This window comes from Typopeltis vanoorti, chromosome 3 (genome assembly GCF_054136105.1).
Source record: "Typopeltis vanoorti isolate ZY-2024b chromosome 3, IOZ_Tvanoo_1.0, whole genome shotgun sequence".
Taxonomy (NCBI): Eukaryota; Metazoa; Arthropoda; class Arachnida; order Uropygi; family Thelyphonidae; genus Typopeltis; species Typopeltis vanoorti.
Window position 1 is genome coordinate 169,858,903 of NC_143551.1, and position 19,705 is coordinate 169,878,607.

A 19,705-nucleotide genomic window follows, 5' to 3' on the forward strand; every position below is an offset into this window, starting at 1 on the left:
ATATAAATATAAGATCTGATAATGTTGAAATCTTGGCAGGTAACAGACTGATTTGGAGGAAAATTGTAGATAAGAAGTTAGTAATGATGTAATTTTTCATGTAGTACAATCATATCCTGTACCCCCCCCCTAGAGGGTATATATATTAGGTGCATGATGATGATGATTTTGTATGAAACAACGTTTGCATGAATCAATTTAAAAACTGACAGAGCTTTGTTATGTTGGTTTTTAAAAAAAGACTAATGAAGAAGTGAACTGTTTTATATTAAGTGTATTGTAGTTTATACAAGGATATTCATTCAAATAATATCTAGATAAGTAATTATATTTTTTACTCTCTAATTCTTTTGTTTCTTCGAATTTTTTATAGAGTTACTGAGAATTAAAAAATTAGAAGATGGATTGATCTCATCACTGATATGGTGAGTAAGTGTTATAATGAGGTTAGACTGCCTTCCTACATTCCTGGTCCGTTACATTCCTAACTTGTTTAGGAATGTAAGTTTTAGTTATCTTAGCTTCTCGTTTGTTGATAATTTTCTTACTGTCATCATTTCCAGCCTGGCCCTAATTTACTATTACACAATGACAAGTGACAATTTCATCCAAATAAAAATAATTTTAACATAAATAATTTTTATTAGCATTAACACTTAAGATTACTATAAGATGAACTGATTAATTGATTGTTATTTGTTAATGATATATACCTTAATTTATAATTACCTTCTCTGCTAATTCATTTCAACATTATGTAATTTGTTCAGAATTAATTACTTTAATTACAGAACCTGCACATTCTGCTAATACTTCTGTAGTGTATGTGTGTGATGATAAACTTTTTGACAGTAAAGATCTGAGTGTAAACTCAAGTGCATTACCACAAAAAAAGAGACTATGAATATGAGTGAATGAATTAACTGCCATATCATTACCAAAAATTAAATTTATGGGAAGTTAGGTGATTATGATTGTAAACAGTTACTGAATCTTGATATATAAAGATGGATAGGCATATTCTGTTATGCAGTTTGGCTGCCTTCTAACAACTTTTTACATTCTTATTTTTACATCAATCCCATACACAAGAAGTTCAAAGCAATGATGCAACGTGTGGATAAATAGAATGCAAGAAAGCTCAGCAATGATTATTATTAGTTATTTTGCATTTGCATTCACAATTAGCTACATGTCACTAGTTATGATTGTGAATTATCCATGTTTCTATCTGAAATCTATGACACATTTTGATACTAATTTAAATATTGTGATTTAAAATTCCAAACATGACTACACTATATTTTTTTCAGTGTAGAAAACAACTTGTTATTAATCTCTACATACCTGTCCTACACGAACTGCAACAGGAAGAGGGTGAAGTTCGTCATCAAAAGTAACTAACATACGAGGCTGCATGGCAGCCACTAAGTTATACATCACATAGTGAGATTTTCCAAGAATGACTATTGAAGGAAAAAACAGAAAATTGGCATTTAAAAGATTATCATATTTTGGTATTTTATTAGAAAAGTTAGAGAAACAGTTCTCTTTTCCATATGAAAATTATCTTTAGAATTAGATTGAATGAATGATTGATTTATGGTTTACTGATGCAAGGACAGTAAAAGTCATACTCTGCCAAAGCAAAGGTTATAGAAGGTAATAATAAATAGTAATAAAGTGACAAATTAGTAAATGTGTACTGTACAAAAAGCACATTTTTTAAAATACAGTAGAATTCGGTTATAACAATCACGGTTACAGCGAATTCACGTTTATAACGAATAATTTTGAAGGTATATTTGAATTACATTTGATTTAATGCATGTATTTCATGTTTATTACGAATTCGTTTCACGGGAATAACAAACGAATAATACACGTTAGTTGTTCCTTTACTGACATTTCGTATGTATGCATTTTCTGGTTGTGGAAAAATGTCGGGAGTCAAACGGAAAATTTTATCGTTTTCCGAAAAAGTACAAATTATATAGGAGGTGGAAAGTGGCCAATCAAATCCAACAGTAGCAAAGAAGTATGGTTTGTCCCCATCTACAATATCAACAATTTGGAAGAATCGCGAGTTGGCTCTGAAAGCTTTTGAAAACAATTTATCAAAGTGTAAAAAACTTAAAAGTGTAATAAAAGTGACGTTGACGAGGCACTTCTTTCGTGGTTTAAAGTGTGCAGAGTACTGCTGGCTTACCTATTAGCAGACCAATTTTGAAAGTTCAAGCCGAAAAATTTGCTGTTCAACTTGGTTATAGCGATTTTAAATGCAACAATGGGTGGATTGATCGCTTTAAGAACAGAAACAATATTTTCTATGCAAAAGTAAGTGGCGAGGTGTTGTCCATTGACAAAAACGTTGTTTCTGACTGGATCAAGAATGTATGGCCGGACATCAAACGAAGGTATGGATACAATAACAATTATAATGCAGACGAAGCAGAGGTTTTTTATAATTTAACGCCCGATAAAACTTTTCAATTTAAAAACGAAAGGTGCATTGGCAGAAAACTTATCAAAAACAGACTCACAGTTTTAGTTTGTGCGAACATGACCGGTAGCAATAAAAGAAAGCTTCTTGTAATTGGAAAATCGGCAAAGCTTAGATACTTTAAAAACATAAAGAAACCTCCCGTTGATTATACAGCGAATAAGAAGGCCTGGATGACATCTTCAATTTTCGAAAATGAAATTTGCAAGTGGGATAAAAATCTTCGCAGTGAAAACCGAAAAATTTTGTTATTGATAGACAACTGTCCTGCCCATCCTGTAGTGGCTAATTTAACAAACATAAAACTTGTTTTTTTGCCACCGAATGTGACATCTGTCTTGCAACCACTTGATCAAGACATAATTAGATGTTTTAAATCCCATTTTCATCATCTGTTAGTCTTGGAACTGATAGAATGCAGAGAAAAATACACAGAAAAAGCTTATGCTTACGACTCGAAGATCAGTGTACTTTGCGCAATACGTTTAATGAGCGATGCTTGGAATTTGGTGTCATTGTCTACAATACAAAACTGTTTTAAGAAAGCCAGTCTTGCGGAATACGAGTGCGAATCTGAAGAAGATGAAGAGGATAACTTACCGTTATCAGCATGGTTAAAAGTGCGAAACTTGAATAATTTTGAAACGCGCACAGAGATTGATAATTTTATAGACATTGATGATGGTGTCGCAACTTCAGGTATACCGACAGGTGCTGACATCTTAAAACAAATCTCTCATACACCAGAAGAATAATAGTAGTAGTGACTCCGAGGAAGAAAATAGCAATGATCAGAAAATCGTTACCTGGTGTGAAGCAGAAAGTGCTTTACATATTTTAACAAGATTTATGGAATTGCGATCTGTAAGTTCAGACGACACATTCAAGCATCTTAGTGGTATAAGGAACAATTTCGAACATATGAAATATGCGTCATGTGCAAAGCATGATGATTTTTATGTAAAAATATGAAGTTTTAAAAATAAATTTTTGTTCTTTATATGTATGTATGCACATATGTATTTATGTTATCAATATACCTATGCTGAGAAAAATCTGAAAACATTTTTAATTCGCTCAAATCATGACCTTCTTGGATATAACGAATAATTATTATTGAATATATATTGAACAAATATATGCAGTCCCGTGGAATTCGTTATAACCAAGTTCTACTGTATATATATATATATATATATATATATATATATATATATATATATACATTAAGCAATTCAGTATCACACAAAAACAGAATTCATAATCAAATGTGCTTAAATAAAATTCATCTTAAATGCATCATACAATTTCTCTGAGTCTGATAACATTTGCCCTGGTGTATATGGCTCAGCTAGATTAGTAAAAATTTCATTCCTCTCTCTCTTGAGTGTAGTGCTGGTGAAAATGACTGACTTATGCAGAGACTAGCAAGAACAACTTCCTCTCTTCTATTTTTATGTTGACTAGACTGCCAATTCCTAAGATCAGACTTAATCTTGTGCAATTCGTTTGTCAGTATTTTCTGCCATAAAAGACTACCATTAGGTAATTAGCTTTCGTCTTATAAACTATTTGAAGCCTGTACGTGGGATTGTCAAACAGTACATGGAAAAAGTATAAACTGATCTAGCAGTGCATCTGCAACCTCATATCCTTTAATCCAAATGTGGCTAGGAATCCAGCACAACTGAACTTCAAAATTAAGGTGGCTTCGTTTAGTACAATTGTTGTAAAACCTCAGAAAGCACAGAATGTATATCAGGGGTTGGCAAAGTCGACCCCTGAGGGTTGATGTGGCTACAGGGGGAAGGTAGGGACTACAAGATGGCGGCACATTTGAGCTGTCTCTCTTCACTGTGTACTGCTTAATTAGTGATAGCCTTGGGCCATCTATCTCTGATTGGTACCAGTGGAGATTGAAATGCCCACTCAGTCTCCAAAAGTTAGATATGGCTAAAATGGCCTCGCCTACTCCCTATATATGGGAATAAAAAGGCGTTAGCTGATTTTTTTTTTTTTTTAACAGCTAATTTCATTTTGTAATGACCAATTATACAAGGAAGCCAAGAAAGTGAAAGTACAAAGAACAGTAGATTACTATACAACATGAAAAAATTTAGTGATATGATTAAAGAATTTCATGTTATTCTCTATAAAGCAAAGTTGCTCAAGCGTGTCCTAAAGGAAATCTGTGAAGTATTATCCGATTTCGATGGTTTTGTATAAAAATAAAAATAATATAAACTGGAACGTCAGCAGCCGGTTTTCTTTTCTTTTTTTTAAATATTTCAAATAATTATCATGAATTAATCTCTTCGAGAACAAAGGAAAAATGTTTTGTCTAGTAAGCGATTAGAAAAAAATTAGCGAAAAAAAATTAAAAATTAAATTGGTTCTCCAAGGTAAGGCAATATTTAAGTGAAGAAATTATACAAGATCTTTATTTTGTCCAGACATTAAAATTGTATTGTACAATAAAAAGAGAAAACAAAAATATAAATAATTTCTCTATTTTTAGTCTATCCTATATAACTAAAATCCAGTTACCCAGCATGGAACAAGGAAGTGCGTTTCTTGTTATAGGCAACAGAGAGCAGCTACGAACGCGAGATAATCCGATTAACCGTTCTCTTCAGCGTGAGGGTTTATCACACTTTCTAATGGACATGAGGGTAAAATTGCACTTCTTATCCAGGTTCTTTCAACAGGTGGGCTGAAACATATCCAGATTTAGCTGGACGTCTATAGACGTTCTAGCTGTATGGGAGGTTAAGAGCCACTGAAGAGGCAATTAACTGCATGAAGTTGTCATTCAATTAATTAACTATAATTAGGACTAAGTAATGTAGGGTCTTAATTCTAATATAACACTCATGTTAAATTATGGATTAGACTACTGCTTTTGCTGTATTAAAACCATCTATATGAATTTGTTCTCTGTTGATGTTATGAAGAGAATATAGCTTTGATGTTTTTTTTTCTAATTTTTTTTTCAACTAGAGGTCAGGCCAGTAGAATAGCGGTTGATCGAATCATTGTCAACTTTGGCATACTGTTTGAAGTGTAATATAGCTTGTCTTTGTGTGGATTATACGTAGGTCATCATCTGGAGTACATGTGCGTGTGCACGTATACTCCAGATGATAACCTTAATATGAAGGTCGAAACTGGAAATTAAAGTAATTATTCCTAAAATAGTCATGGTCTCCATAATTTTACTAAAATGAAGAGAGACTTCATCTAAATAAGTTTAAAAAATGGTCAGTTCTGTATTTACAAGCATGTTTTTAAAAAATGTAAATACTGCAATATGTTTTCATAGTTTTAATGTATTCGCACAACAAAACATAATCTGGATTAACTGTGTTTTTCAATTATCCAGGCTCTAGCATCCCACAATTACTATATATAATTAACATTTCACTGTAATACCAATAATAACAAACCTGACCAATCTATTACATTTCAAAAACAAAAAACTTTTTCAATCGAACAAGATACCACCTTTAGATAATCAATACTTACTATTTTTGACATCAAGGAAAGCAATCAAAGTAGCCAGCAGGCCTGCTACTGCAACAGGACTAAGCAATTGACGATCACAGTGATAAGGACATAGGGTAAGGGTTCCTTTACCTAAATGTGCAAGTCCTTGAGCTAACCGTACCATAAATAAATTATTTGGATCCTTTGCATGATACTGTGCTAACTGCCTTAGCATTGCAGCCAAACGAGCATTATTTGTACCTTGAAAAGACAAAAGTCAAAAAATTTCAGTTTCCTATAAGTACACCAAAATTATGAATTGTAACGACTAAATGTTTAATAATTTTTAATAATTCATATTTTTGTAGTTTATAATTGTTCCTAATACTTTCTAAAATATAATGTAAAAAATAATTTTGTGAAATTTTTTTATAGTATATTCCTTTAGTGTTGATTATACTAACCAAAACATAATTTATCAAACTTAAATTCCTCCTTTTCCAATAAAAGAAATATGTACTAAAACAGTTACAAAATGTTATTGCATTACTGGTGATTAGCCAGTCATGAGCCAGGTTTTCAGTTTGACAAATAATATAAGAAAATTCTTGTACAGTGATGGCATTCATTATCCAGTAATTGAACATGGAGCCATTTATGTGGTATGAAATAACTTTATATCATTTTGAATAAAGTGCCTACTTGTGACGCCAAACCTCATTAAAATTTATCCGGCAAAACAAAGCTGTTGTATGCATATAAGTCAGCATATCTCAACTTTTCTAGACCAATGACCAGTAAAATGCTGAAAACAATTCTACGGACCACTAAGTTACAGAGGCTTAGCGGGGGGGAGGGGGTCCGCCCTGGGTGGCACTTTTTTGGCCTTTAAGAAATCTTGCCTGTCTATAAAATAGCAACTGAGTGATGAAATAGACTTCGGCAATGTTATCGACGATTTTGCAAACAGAAAAGCAAGAAAAATAACATTTTAGAATGTTGGAATTAAAGTTTTATTTCAAAAATAAACAGTGTTTTTAATTTATTTCCTTATACATCATTTTGACTTTTCATAATTTTTTTTAAAAACCTATGTAGGAATTACCAACATTTCAGAAAAACTGTGCCATTTATAACATAATAAATCTAAAAGCATGTTTTGAATACATATGAAAACATAATTAATTAAATTTAATTAATTAAACAATTAAAAGTGTATCATCATTGAACAAAGTTTTAATTTTTATTAAACAAATAAATAATATGACCTAATTAATTATGTTACTACTTACTTTTAATGAGATGGTTGAGCTTCTTGGCCCTTGCAGAGAAGCTGGATATCTGGCTCAATATTGGTCAAATTCAGTCGAAGATTGGCACACACGAAGACAATTTCAGTATTTTGTTTTTATTTGAAGGAGAGATGAAAATCCTTTCTCACAAAGATAGGTTGTAGAGAACTGCATGGTGATTTTCAATGCTCCTTCAGATATTTCGGGAAATTCACTTATAAACTTAAGGCAAGATTAAAAATAGAGCCAAACCAAGATCACGGAATTGCATTTTAAGCCCACTGTCACTTGAAAGCTCGATTAACTGTTCTTTTTTCGATAACGAAAGGTCATTCTCGTGACTGCAAGCCTGAAATGGATTGCCAACCCGAAGAAATTTCTTATAAAAGTTCCAGATTTTTGAGGTGGTCAACAAACCCTTTCCAGAAACTCAGAATCAAGAAAAATATCATTTTCCACTAAAAAGGATTCCAATGTTGGAAAAGGTGCAAATTGTCTGCTTTTACATAATTAATCCATAAAACCAGTTTTTTCTCGAATGCCTTTATTTTGTTGCAGACATCAAGAACAGTTAAAGAATTTTCCTGAAAGGAGAGATTTAGTTCATTTAATTTCGAAAAAATGTCTGAAAGATAGGCTAGTGTTGATAACCATGCTTCGTCAACAAGAAGCGATACAAAATCAGAATTACGTTCATTTACAAATAATAAAACTTCGTACCTTAATTGAAATAACCTTGTTAGTACTTTGCCCCTGGAAAGACAGCGAATTTCAGAATGAAGCAAAAGTTGTATATATTCACTGCCCATTTCATCAGAGAGTACTGAAAATAACCTGTTATTTAAAAGTCGAGCTTTAATAAAATTAACTAGCTTTACAGCGTTATATAGCACAGTTTTAATTTCTGGTGGCATTCCTTTGGAGGCTAACACTTCCCTATGTACGAAACAATGTACCCAATTCATATCCAGAGCTACTTCCTTGACCATAGAAACAACCCCACTATGCCTGCCTGTAAGGGCACGAGCTCCATCCAAACAGAAACCTATACATTTTTCCTACTGGATCCCTTTGTGTATTATGTAATTATTGAGAGTGTGAAATATTTCTTCTCCAGTTGTTTCAGGATGGCAAAGTTCTACAAAACAGAATATCATCATGAATGTTGTTATCATGTGCATATCTTACTTAGCATATTAACTGCGCATCACTTGTAACATCAGTAGTCTCGTCTATTTGTAATGCATAATCAGGGCTCTTCTTAACTCTTTCGATTAACTGAGATTCTACGTCACCTGCCATATCATTAATTCTGCAACCGACAGTGTCATTTGAAAGGGGAATCAAATCAACATCTTTTAGTAACTTGTTGCCAAACATCGTTTTTACCACATCTTTTATAGCTGGAAGTAGCAAATTTTCCTCGATAGAATGAGGTTTCCCTGTTTTTGCTATGCACAAACTTAAGAGATAGGATGCTTCCAGTGCTTTGCTATTAATGGAACCCATGACCAAAAGTATATCTTCCCCATGATTTAATATCCCTAAGCGTCGCTGAAAAAATTCAATTGGCTTATTTTTCACATCACAATGTTTAGTTTCTAAATGTCGGACTTTCGCAGGTTTCATGCACTCATTTGACAACACTTCATAACACAAAACACATTGAGGTTTCTGTTCACTTTCATCTGCACACCAAGTAAACCCGAATTCCAAATATGAACTGTCATATTTCCTACTGTATTTTTTCTTTGAACTGCTTGTTTCTTCTTCTTTAATAGTATCAGATTTACTTGCCATTACAACACGTGTATCACAATTAGGGTTAACATCACCTGTTTCATTTGCCCTTCTTTTCAAAGTCCTAGTTCTAAGCCACTTTTCCAATATTAAAACGTTTCCGAAAAATATATAAATATATAATACTGGGGTTAACTCAGGACACACTTTGTCCAAGTATCACTTATCACTTCTCAAGATATACTGAGCCTTAGTTGAAGGAGGGAAACCTTCAATAATAAAAATCAATAAACAACAAGCCATTGGTTGAAATGTGGATAACACATGTTCACTTCACCCCCTCTTTTATTATTGTCATTCTGCTGCTACAAATTCAGCAGCAGAATGACAAATAATAAAAAGGGTGAAGTGAACAACATAGTTTTATTGCTTCTGCCTTTGAACATTCTGCCGATGCTTTATTTTTTTAAGTCTCCATTTGATTTCAATAATTTTTACTTACTAATTAAATTTTAATTTGTTTAGATAATTAAAATATATATATATCTATTTAATTAATTTAAGTCTGCTTGCAGACCACAGGTTGAGAAACACCGATATAAATGAAGAGTCAATATAAAACTAATAGGTGCTTACACGCCATTGTAAAACACATTATTATATTAATGTCTGTGAGTCTGCAAAGAATCAACCAACCAAGAACAGTATCTTAATTTAAGCCAGTTCACATTCAAAATCTGCTTATGAATCAATTTTTAAGGTATTCCATGGTCTAGTTCCAGCTTCAATAAACACTTTTATTTGTATCAGCACTGAACTTTATTAACAAATTATCCTATATCCTTTTTGTCATGCAAGCAAGTTTTGAAAGATTTTTGTAGTATTATCTGCAACATTCTTACCAGTCTTCCCAAGGTTTCTGATTAGCTAGTTTTACACATAGATTAGTTTTCTTATATTTCCTCTACATTTTCTGAGGGAATCTGCTGACACTTGCAAGGAACTTATAACACGATTTCATCTTTCTCAGGATTATTTCTTTAACTTCTGTACCTGCGTAGTGATTTGAATGTTTCTATCCTTGCAAGCAAATTAACATCATGCTTCCCTGGCTGAATCAATGTTTTTTTTAGAATTTGCCACAGAGATTTGGAGGTTTTGGTCTTGTTTTCAACTCTTTCTTTCATTAAAAATTTTGTCATAATTAGACAATTATATCAAAACAAAAGAAAAAAATTTTCTAACTTTTTTTTTATTCCCAAAGAAGTCTTGGAAATGACTGGCTGCTCATTAATTGCAGAGCCTACCAGTTTATACCTTTAGCTATCACCGATAGCTGAGTACAAGGTTATTAAATGATTTCAAAGGGGCATTGGAGCCACTGTCTCGTGGTTCTAAACCCTAACACACACACACACACACACACACACACAATTGTTTGAAACAGTAAAAGTTGTACTGTGTCTGGTGTTGCAGAATCAAAACTTGGGTTTCTGAGAGAGAAAAAAGCCATACTTTCTTGTGTCCCACAGATTGACCAATTCAGGAAATGGCTGAGAAAAGGTCCAGAAAAAGGTTCTACCAGTCAGCAACTAGAAATGAACCTACAAATCTTTAATCTGGCAGCCAAGTAAGATGCAGAGAAGCAAATAACAGTTTCACAGAGCTAGACATTAGAGGACAATATACATTAAGTGAATTTAGAGATAAATAACTCAGATTCAAGAAACTTCAATAAAAAAACTGAACTGACTCAACTTAATTTGACGCGAAATTTAAATTCAGCTAAAAAATTTAGAATTTTTTTTATTCAACTCCTTTCAAGAATTTAGATATGTAATATAAATAAAATATTACCTGCACCAACCATTCCTAGAGCAAATATTGCATTGTGTGCAACTTCAGGATCGCTATCATGAGAAAATTTGCTCAAAGTTTCAAGTATGTTTAGTTTTGGATTGGAGACTGAGATCAAGGCAAGAGCAAGTGGTACAGCACGTTTTATAACAGGCTCTCCATAACGAAGCTGAAGGAAATAAAAGGAAAGGCTACTATGAAAAAAAAAGTTACTTCAGTTATATCTATCTATATATATAAACACAGGATGATCAAAATTAAAGTGTTAATAGAGGAGATTTCATTTTTATTTAATCCTCTTATAGAGATGTTTATATAGAGGATATTATCATAATATTAATCCTGTCATAGAGGAGATTTTTAATTAATCTATTTTTCTAACAATTATTTTTTTAATTCCGAGTGTACCTACATATTATATTGCACAGGGGTTCACTCCGATTTTACTATTTCTTTCAGAATCCAAAAAAATCACTGACTCAAGACCAAAATAAACACATTTAATAAAACAAAAGCAATATATATACACTTCAAAAAACTTTTCATAACTATAACTAACTACAGAATTATAGTTATGAAAAATTATTGGATCCAAGGCCTTTTAAAAATAAACTTACACTTAAGACCAGACTAAACACTTTGTTTGCACAATGACAAAATGTTCATAGCCAGTTTCTTTCTCTGTTAAGGCCCTTTTTCGAAGATATATGACTTGAAGGATCATAAGAAAGGATCCTAAGACAATGAAGAATATTCTTAGGATCCTTTCTCATCACTCATGTAGCACACATTAATTCTTCCTGACTCAATTCAGTCTCTTTTTAGTTGAAATAATAGTTAGATCCAGCGTCCTTAATACAGATGAAACTTCTTAATCAGAGTTTTCTTGAACATTCCTTTAGAACATAAATAGCAACTTCTTTTATTCACTAATGCTTATTGACAGTCTTAACTCTCCCACTTTAAAAAATTCACAGTTCTACAATTCCCTTTTTGGAACCAATACTAATCTTCCAATTAGTGTTTCCTTGAATATTTTCTTTTATTTATCAATACTTAATCCACTATGAAACTTCATAGTTCCACGATTCCTTTTTTGGAATATACTATTAATTTTCCTCTGACTGTCACATAAAAAAAACTCAATTTCCTCCGAATCTAAATGTCTGCTGGCTTGTGTTCTAATTTTCTTCCAAACACTGTCTTGTTTACACCTGTTACTCTGATACCGAATGCTGTTCTTGTCAGCTGTCAATCACACATCAAACTTCTCAGTGAGCATGCTCACTCCATGAAAATGGCAAGCGAGAAACTAAATATAATGGCTGACACGTTGTCTCCATTAGCGACAAGAGAATGTCTTCAAAAAACACAACTTAATATTTTAAACTACTATAAAATTTTTTAAAGTAATACAACTATTCAAATCCGATAAGTACATAAATTTTTTAAATGCTTTACATATCACTTTGACAAATTAATTTCAATAATGGGCACATCACAAGTGCCAACAATGCATGTTTATTCCTAAAACTAATAAACATACTAACGTAAGCAATAAGTAAAAATATTCAGAATTTAAAATTATGATTATTTTTACAAAAGTAACCCTGTATAAGGCCTTGTGTGGTACCACCCAGTGATCAAAATGCTGTGACAAGTTTGCAAATCGAAGATGCTTGTCTTCCACCATTGGGGAGCCAGGATGTAACCAACCTGGTGCCTTGACCTTATCTTGCTGAAGCAATATCTGAGAAGGGGAGAAAAAAAAGTAGTTCCAAAATTCACCTCAGCTGGTGCCAGGAAGGTTTAAAAAGATCAACACAGGATTTTTCATGTTGGAACAAGGTTAGTGTCATCTATCTAAACAAATGCAATGCTGTTGCTATAGTCTGCAAATTTTGCCACCTGAACAAATTCTAGGTCAAATATCTCCATGTGTTCTGTGACAAATGATTAGTCATTTTGAAGAAACACAGTGATCAGTTCACAACAGGTGAATGAAATTGTTAATGTGTGGAGCAGGCCATGAATAATAGCATTGGTTCCTGAAGTAAATGTGCTGTATCAAAATACACGAGTGTACCTTACACAACTTTCTGGAAAATTCCATGAGAGATTTTACTGAATTTCCACATTCAAGATAAGTGACATGAGTTGTACCAATAGGACTCTGAAAGTCGACTGACATTCGCTTAAATATTCCTTGCTGTAACTTCTGGTTCTGAGGATTTCTGAAAGACACGGTTTATTGGGATCATCCTGATAACTTGGCAGTGTTGAAAACCAGCATAATGCAGTACATGTGCAACATCAGTCCCAATGCATTCCGCAGTTCAACACACAGTGCAATGTGCTGACTGAACTTCCCAGAATGGGAAGTTCAGTCAGCACATTGGACAGTACAGCCTGTGAATGCATAATGGATGTGAATAAAGATGTGTTATTTACTTGTACTGCTTTTCCCTTACTCACACAGAAAAATTAAATCTACATTTGGTACATCATACAGTGCCCCCCCCCCCCCCCCCCCAGCAGTGAATTTTGGAACTTTTTTTCAGATAACGCTTCCCCATGGAATACAATCTTCTTCTGCAGCTTGTACCACTTAAGTGAGGTCGCTGTTAATGATGAGTTTCCTCGATGATGATGATGAGTCTTGGGCTGTCACCACATCCAAGTTCTTCATCCTCAAGTCCTCTTCTACCAGCTCTCTCCATCTCTTCTTCGGCCGCCCACGCTTCCTCCTTCCTTGCACATCCATCTGCATGACCTTTCTTCTCACATATTCGTCCTCCCTCCTCATCACATGACCAAACCATCTCAACCTTACCTCCTGTATCTTCGCTCCTAAGTTCGTAACTTTCGCTGTTCCCCTCACTAGTCATTTCTCAGACTATCCTTTCTGGTCACACCACACATCCACCTCATTCTCGTCTCTGCTACCTCCATCCTGCTGATGTTATTTTTCCTCAGGGCCACAGTTTCCATAGCATACATCATAGCTGGCCTTGCTACTGTCCTATAGATTTTGCCTTTCATATTGATCGGCACCCTCTTATCGCATAGCACTCCAGTTCCTCCAACCCGCTTATATCTTGCATCCCACTTCCTTCTCAGCCCCTCCATCTTCTTCCATTGTTGAACCTAAGTATCTAAAGTCCCTTACCTTCCTGATGACATTTCCTTCCAGTTCCGGAGCTGGATGGAAATGTCATGGAATACAATGCATTCCTGCAAAGTTTCACAGCATTTAGATCACAGGATGGCACTCTATAAGGCCTTAAATAAGGAAACTTTGACCACCCTGTATGTGTGTGTGTGTGTGTGTGTGTAGTTTTTATGTAAATATTTTTAAAATATCAGTCACATGACTGATCTGAAAAAACAGATTTATAAATTCAGTCACATATATAAACTTATAAAAAGGCTGTATCCATCACATTGTTTGTAGATGTTCTCCAGCGCATAATAGTAAATTTTAGAACTGCAATTTTCAAATATGAGAGCAGCATTCTTTGAAATGCTCTTTGAAGAAGTGTGTTAATTTTGATCCCAAAGATAATATTTCTCATTCAACAAAAGCTCCCTCCAGATATATCTGTTTGTGTCTAGTCATCTGTTATTTTCTAGACCAAGTTAACATTTACATCCAAAATGAAGGTACTGCATTGGATCTCCCTTCTATCACTTAATTCCCCTGTCTCGTCAGTGGATCTGGCGCCCACTGACCTCAATAAAAGTAAAGGGGTAGAAACACAATAAAGGTTGAATTCAACCTTTATTGTGTTTCTACCGGTCTGGGTAGTGACCCTTCCCATAATGCATAGCATTATACATACTTGTAAGGATATGTGCTTTACATTACAGTTACTAAGGCAAGTGATGTGAAGTCATTAGCTTCTATATGCGAGTTGCCCTGTTCTGATTATATTTCAGGCCCAAACTTTGTTTGCTTACACCTGGATAAAGGATTAAACCAAGTATATAAGCTCTTGGTATCTTTAAGCTAATGTGTTTTATCTCTAATTCCTCTGCAAGCTCAAATTTTTTATCTGTGTGTAGAGGCTTAAGTGCTGTGAGGACATAATGTTGGAGGCTTAATGGATTTTTTACAACACTCAGAAAGGATTAAAAAAGAATTTAGTACTTCCTATATTTCGTCCTAGTCACTAGGACATCTACGGGGATTACAAAAATAACTAATGTAACATGAACACAAATATCATACAATACTAAGCCCAACCAAGTGGATGACACTAAAGTCCTATCTAGGTGGAGCGCCCTCTAAGGGCAGTTGTAGGTGGCCTGGAATGTAAGGTGGGATCCCTGGTGATGAGTGTTTCCCAAATCTTCGGAAGCTTAATGCAACCATATTTATTAAGATTTAGTCGATTTCTAGGAGCTGCTGCTGCTTCTAAGAATAGTCTCTCTTTCTTGAATTTGCTGTGATGGAGCATGGTGGTTTTCTTCCATGATACCCTGTGGGTGGTGTCCAAGACATGGTCAGCCAAGCCTGAATGACCATAGTTGTGTTTAGAGATGTAAGACTTGTGTTCCTCTAGGTGGATCGATGCTGATCTGCCTGTCTGTCCAAAGTAGACTCAGCCCTACTCAAGCCTTCTATCTGGCTAAGATATGTAGATGATGTGTTCTCTATTTGGCCTCATGGCCCAGACACATTAGACTCCTTCCTCAGTCATCTCAATAGCCTACATCCAAGAATCCAGTTTACTATGGAAAAGAAAAAGAACAATTGTTTACCCTTCCTAGACACCTTAGTCACACGCCTGCCTAATGATACACTTGCCTTCACTGTATGCAGAAAACCCACACACACACAGGCAGATACATTCACAAACTCTCCCACCACCACCCCTCTCAACAATATGGCATTATTAAAACTCTTACCAAGAGAACCCACAATCTTTGTTCCAGTGGAATCACCCTCACTACTGAGCTCAACCACATACACAACACTTTCCTCTCCAATGGCTACAGCGATCACAATATCAAAAAAATAATCAGTTCCTCTCCCATTCCCCGTCCTAGTCAACAAGAATTTAAAAATGCCATCACCATACCCTACATCCGTGGCACATCCAAAAAAATAGCCAAGATTCTAAAAAAGTACACACAGCATATAAGCCCCACTGCAAACTTGCTACCCTTATCCGTTCTACGAAAGATCAGCTCCCTCCTCTCTCTCTGCCTGGAGTTTACAAAGTATCCTGTTCCTGTAAGCTGGCGTACTTTGAACAGACAGGCAGATCAGCATCCATCCGCCTAGAGGAACACAAGTCTTACATCTGTAAACACAACTATGGTCATTCAGGCTTGGCTGACCATGTCTTAGACACCACCCACAGGGTATCATGGAAGAAAACCACCATGCTCCATCACAGCAAATTCAAGAAAGAGAGACTATTCTTAGAAGCAGCAGCAGCTCTTAGAAATCAACCAAATCTTAATAAATACGGTTGCATTAAGCTTCCGAAGATTTGGGAAACACTCATCACTAGAGATCCCACCATACATTCCAGGCCACCTACAACCACCCTTAGAGGGCGCTCCACCTAGATAGGACTTTAGTGTCACCCACGTGGTTGGGCTTAGTATTGTATGATATTTGTGTTCATGTTACATTAGTTATTTTTGTAATCCCCGTAGATGTCCTAGTGACTAGGACGAAATATAGGAAGTATTAAATTCTTTTTTAATCCTTTCTGAGTATTGTAAAAAATCCATTAAGCCTCCAACATTACAAATTCTTTATCATTGCTTCTTAATTTAATACTGGATAGGATTCATAATAGGATATGATTGGATAATAGTCAATATGATCTTCAATTCTATTCAGACTGAGCAAAACATCTCATTCACAACAACTTGATTGTGTTATACTACCATAACACATACAGGGTGTTCGGGATAAATTTGACAGTTTCGTAAGGAAAAAGAAAATCTTCTTTGTATCTATTAAATTTAATGAATTGACAAAAAAACATTACAGGCAGAGTTAATTACAATACTATCAACAAGATTTACTCAAAATAACCACCATTAGCATCGATCACAGCTTCAATTCTGCTTCGGAACCTCGAACAAGCTGATGCTACAGTCTCCCTGGGAAGGGCTGCAAAAACTGTTTTAATTTTATCCATTAACTGGGCTTTTGTATTACTGGAAGTGCGATTGGTGTCTTTTTCAACTGCGCCCCATACAAAATAATCCATGGGGTTAAGGTCTGGGGAGTTTGGAGGCCAAACATTTGGACTGGTGAAGTCGTAGAAATTTTCAGACAACCATTTTTGACTTTTCCCAGAGGTGTGGCAAGGGGCCGAATCCTGCTGCCATACATACGGCCTACCATTGGCTACCCTTGTTATCCAGGGCTTGACTACAGTTAGCAACTCCACGAACAAAGCCCGAATTCCAATGCCAGGGTTCTTCAACACCTGTTCCTGCAGATTTGCGAGGAATTCTGCTGTACGAACGCAATCAGATCGTCTGCTAGGGATCTTTCTTCTTGCTACATCCTCGTAGTCACGATTGCAAGTCTCTAGTTCATGCCTGATTGTTTTTACTGTATTCAGGGAGCATTGGGCAGCAGTCGTAATATCCTTATTTTGATGGCGGGCACGAATCATCATGATACAAGTTATTCTCTTCCATGATTCAGGTGGGTTCCAGCTATCCATCCTTTCTGACATCTTGTATATGAATGAAGAAGGGTCCAAACTTTTAAACGAAGAGAAGTGTGTGTTAATACATGTAACTTACGGAAAAATATAATTAATTATAAATGTGTCAAATTTATCCCGAACACCCTGTATGTAGTGTGTCAATACAAACTATTCTTTATGTTGAGCCTACACATGAGAAGTTGATTAATCAACCTATAGTACATTAGTGCCGTGTATGGATAGTGGATTGGGAAGGAGAAACTTGTCATTTGATTTAAAAGCCTGTATATTGTATTCCTTGGGAAACACATAACAGAGAAGACTGTTCCACAATGCAGCAGTAGCAGAGATGAAGGAGGAAAAGAAACTTGTTCTTTAAGTTTCAAGATGTACTGTGAAGGGATGTTGGGAGGCAGCTGCACCTGTTCCAATGGATGTAGTACTGAGTGGGCGAATTATTGATGCTATTGCATATGACCATTTGCCATGGAAATATTTATAGAATAGGCATATTGCAGAAACCAAATGCTTGTGCAAAAGTGGGAGGATTGAGTTGATAAGAGATAGGTTCTTAATCAGTCTAATTGCCTTCTGTATTGTGACAATGGAGGAGACAATGCCTGTTTATGTCAGGAAAGGCTTGATGTCATGGTGATTCCAAGAAGAGAGAAATGTCATCTTGTCTGAAAATTTGTCAAAGGTAATACTGGGAGAATTTTTTTTTTTTTTGTGCGAGTAAAAAGGCAAAACTAGGTTTTGCTAGCAATGAAACAGACAAGGCTATCTGAACCTCATTGGAGAATAGCTTGGAAATCATAAATAAGGGTAGTGATGGTTGATGTGCTGCAGGTTGAAGTGATTTGTGTAGAAGAGTAAAGTTTATCAAATGAAGGGGGGGGAGTGCAATGTGCCCTCATCTGAAAAACTGTATATTGGGTTGGAAATCAGCTGAAGTAGGTAACTGATATATGGAAGGAAGAGGGTTAATGAGAGAACAGAACCTTGTGGAATCCTGGCATTAGTTGAATGATGAGAGGATAAGGAACAATTCACCATCACACAATCTACACAGAAAGCTAGCAATCCAACTGCTAAAGTCCAGGGACAGGCCAAACGACGGGTATTTCCTGTTTTTTGCTCTTTCCAAAACTCTGTTTTGAAAGCATTGATAGTTTTTTTGGAGATATCAAGTGCGACCACTTGAGATTCAAACTTCTCCATGGCATTTGTTCAGAGATGGAATCCATATTAGTGGTCATTTATCAGTTGGGTGCCTTCGAGGTGGTGTAGGAGTTGGGAATTGATGGTTCTCTCCATTACTTTAGGAGGAGTGAGGTGAGTGAGATAGGGACAGTAGTTTGATGGCAGTGATTTGTCACCCTTCTTGGGAATGGGTTGAACATAGACCAATTTCCAGGAAACAAAGGATAGGAGCCAACCTCCAGGACAATTAGAGAAATGCAATCAGGGCCAGGGCCAGAAGAGTTTTTTTTTTTTTTTAAGACAATATTTTTCTGATCTCTTTCTAGTGAAAAAGATATAGGGGCATTGCATATTGGGCATCTGGAATGGTTGGGAGGTATTTACTATGGTCAGTTATGTGTGCACTGGAGGCAAGGTGTGAAGCCAGGAGATTGGTTTTTTCTGTGGATGATGATGCAATAGAGCCATCTGGGTATGATAGAGGTGGGAATAGTGTTGAACAAAAGTTACGACAAATTGCTTTGACAAGATACCAAAAGGCTTGGCTGCCATTTGGACAGGCTGCAAGTTTCCTGCTTTTTGATATTTTTCTTCATTGATAATTTTCTTACAGCCAGGCATAGAAGTCAGAGGTTGTCCCACTTGGCACTGTTATAATGCCAAACTACTCTTGTATGGGAGTGGCTGTGTAAGCATTGTTGTATGGGGGAGGAGAAAAGCACTAGATTGTGGTTGGAATTACCTAGGGTGCCCACTACTTTCACCGTAAGTTTTAAAAGAGGTAAACCGTGAGTAGACATATCGATACACAATAAATAACGGAAAAAACTCACGTAGAAAGATTATTTATTAGTATAATTTTCGCCTGTGTGTCACAGGCATCTTCAGTACATTAAGCTCAAAATTAAACACTAACTGACAATTCCAAAAAGCGCCAC

At 35.3% G+C, this 19,705-nt stretch overlaps 1 protein-coding gene across 1 annotated transcript in view; it reads right to left on the bottom strand.

Annotated features, from left to right (window-relative positions):
- Rpn1 (regulatory particle non-ATPase 1) overlaps positions 1-19,705 on the bottom strand; it is a 243,607-nt gene that overhangs the window by 33,893 nt on the left and 190,009 nt on the right. Inside the window, exons 17-19 of the mRNA XM_090416189.1 lie at positions 10,879-11,047; positions 6,029-6,250; positions 1,348-1,466 (exon numbers count right to left, since the gene is read on the bottom strand). Of these exons, the coding sequence (XP_090272315.1) occupies positions 1,348-1,466; positions 6,029-6,250; positions 10,879-11,047 (510 nt within the window). The remainder of the gene's footprint in view (positions 1-1,347; positions 1,467-6,028; positions 6,251-10,878; positions 11,048-19,705) is intronic.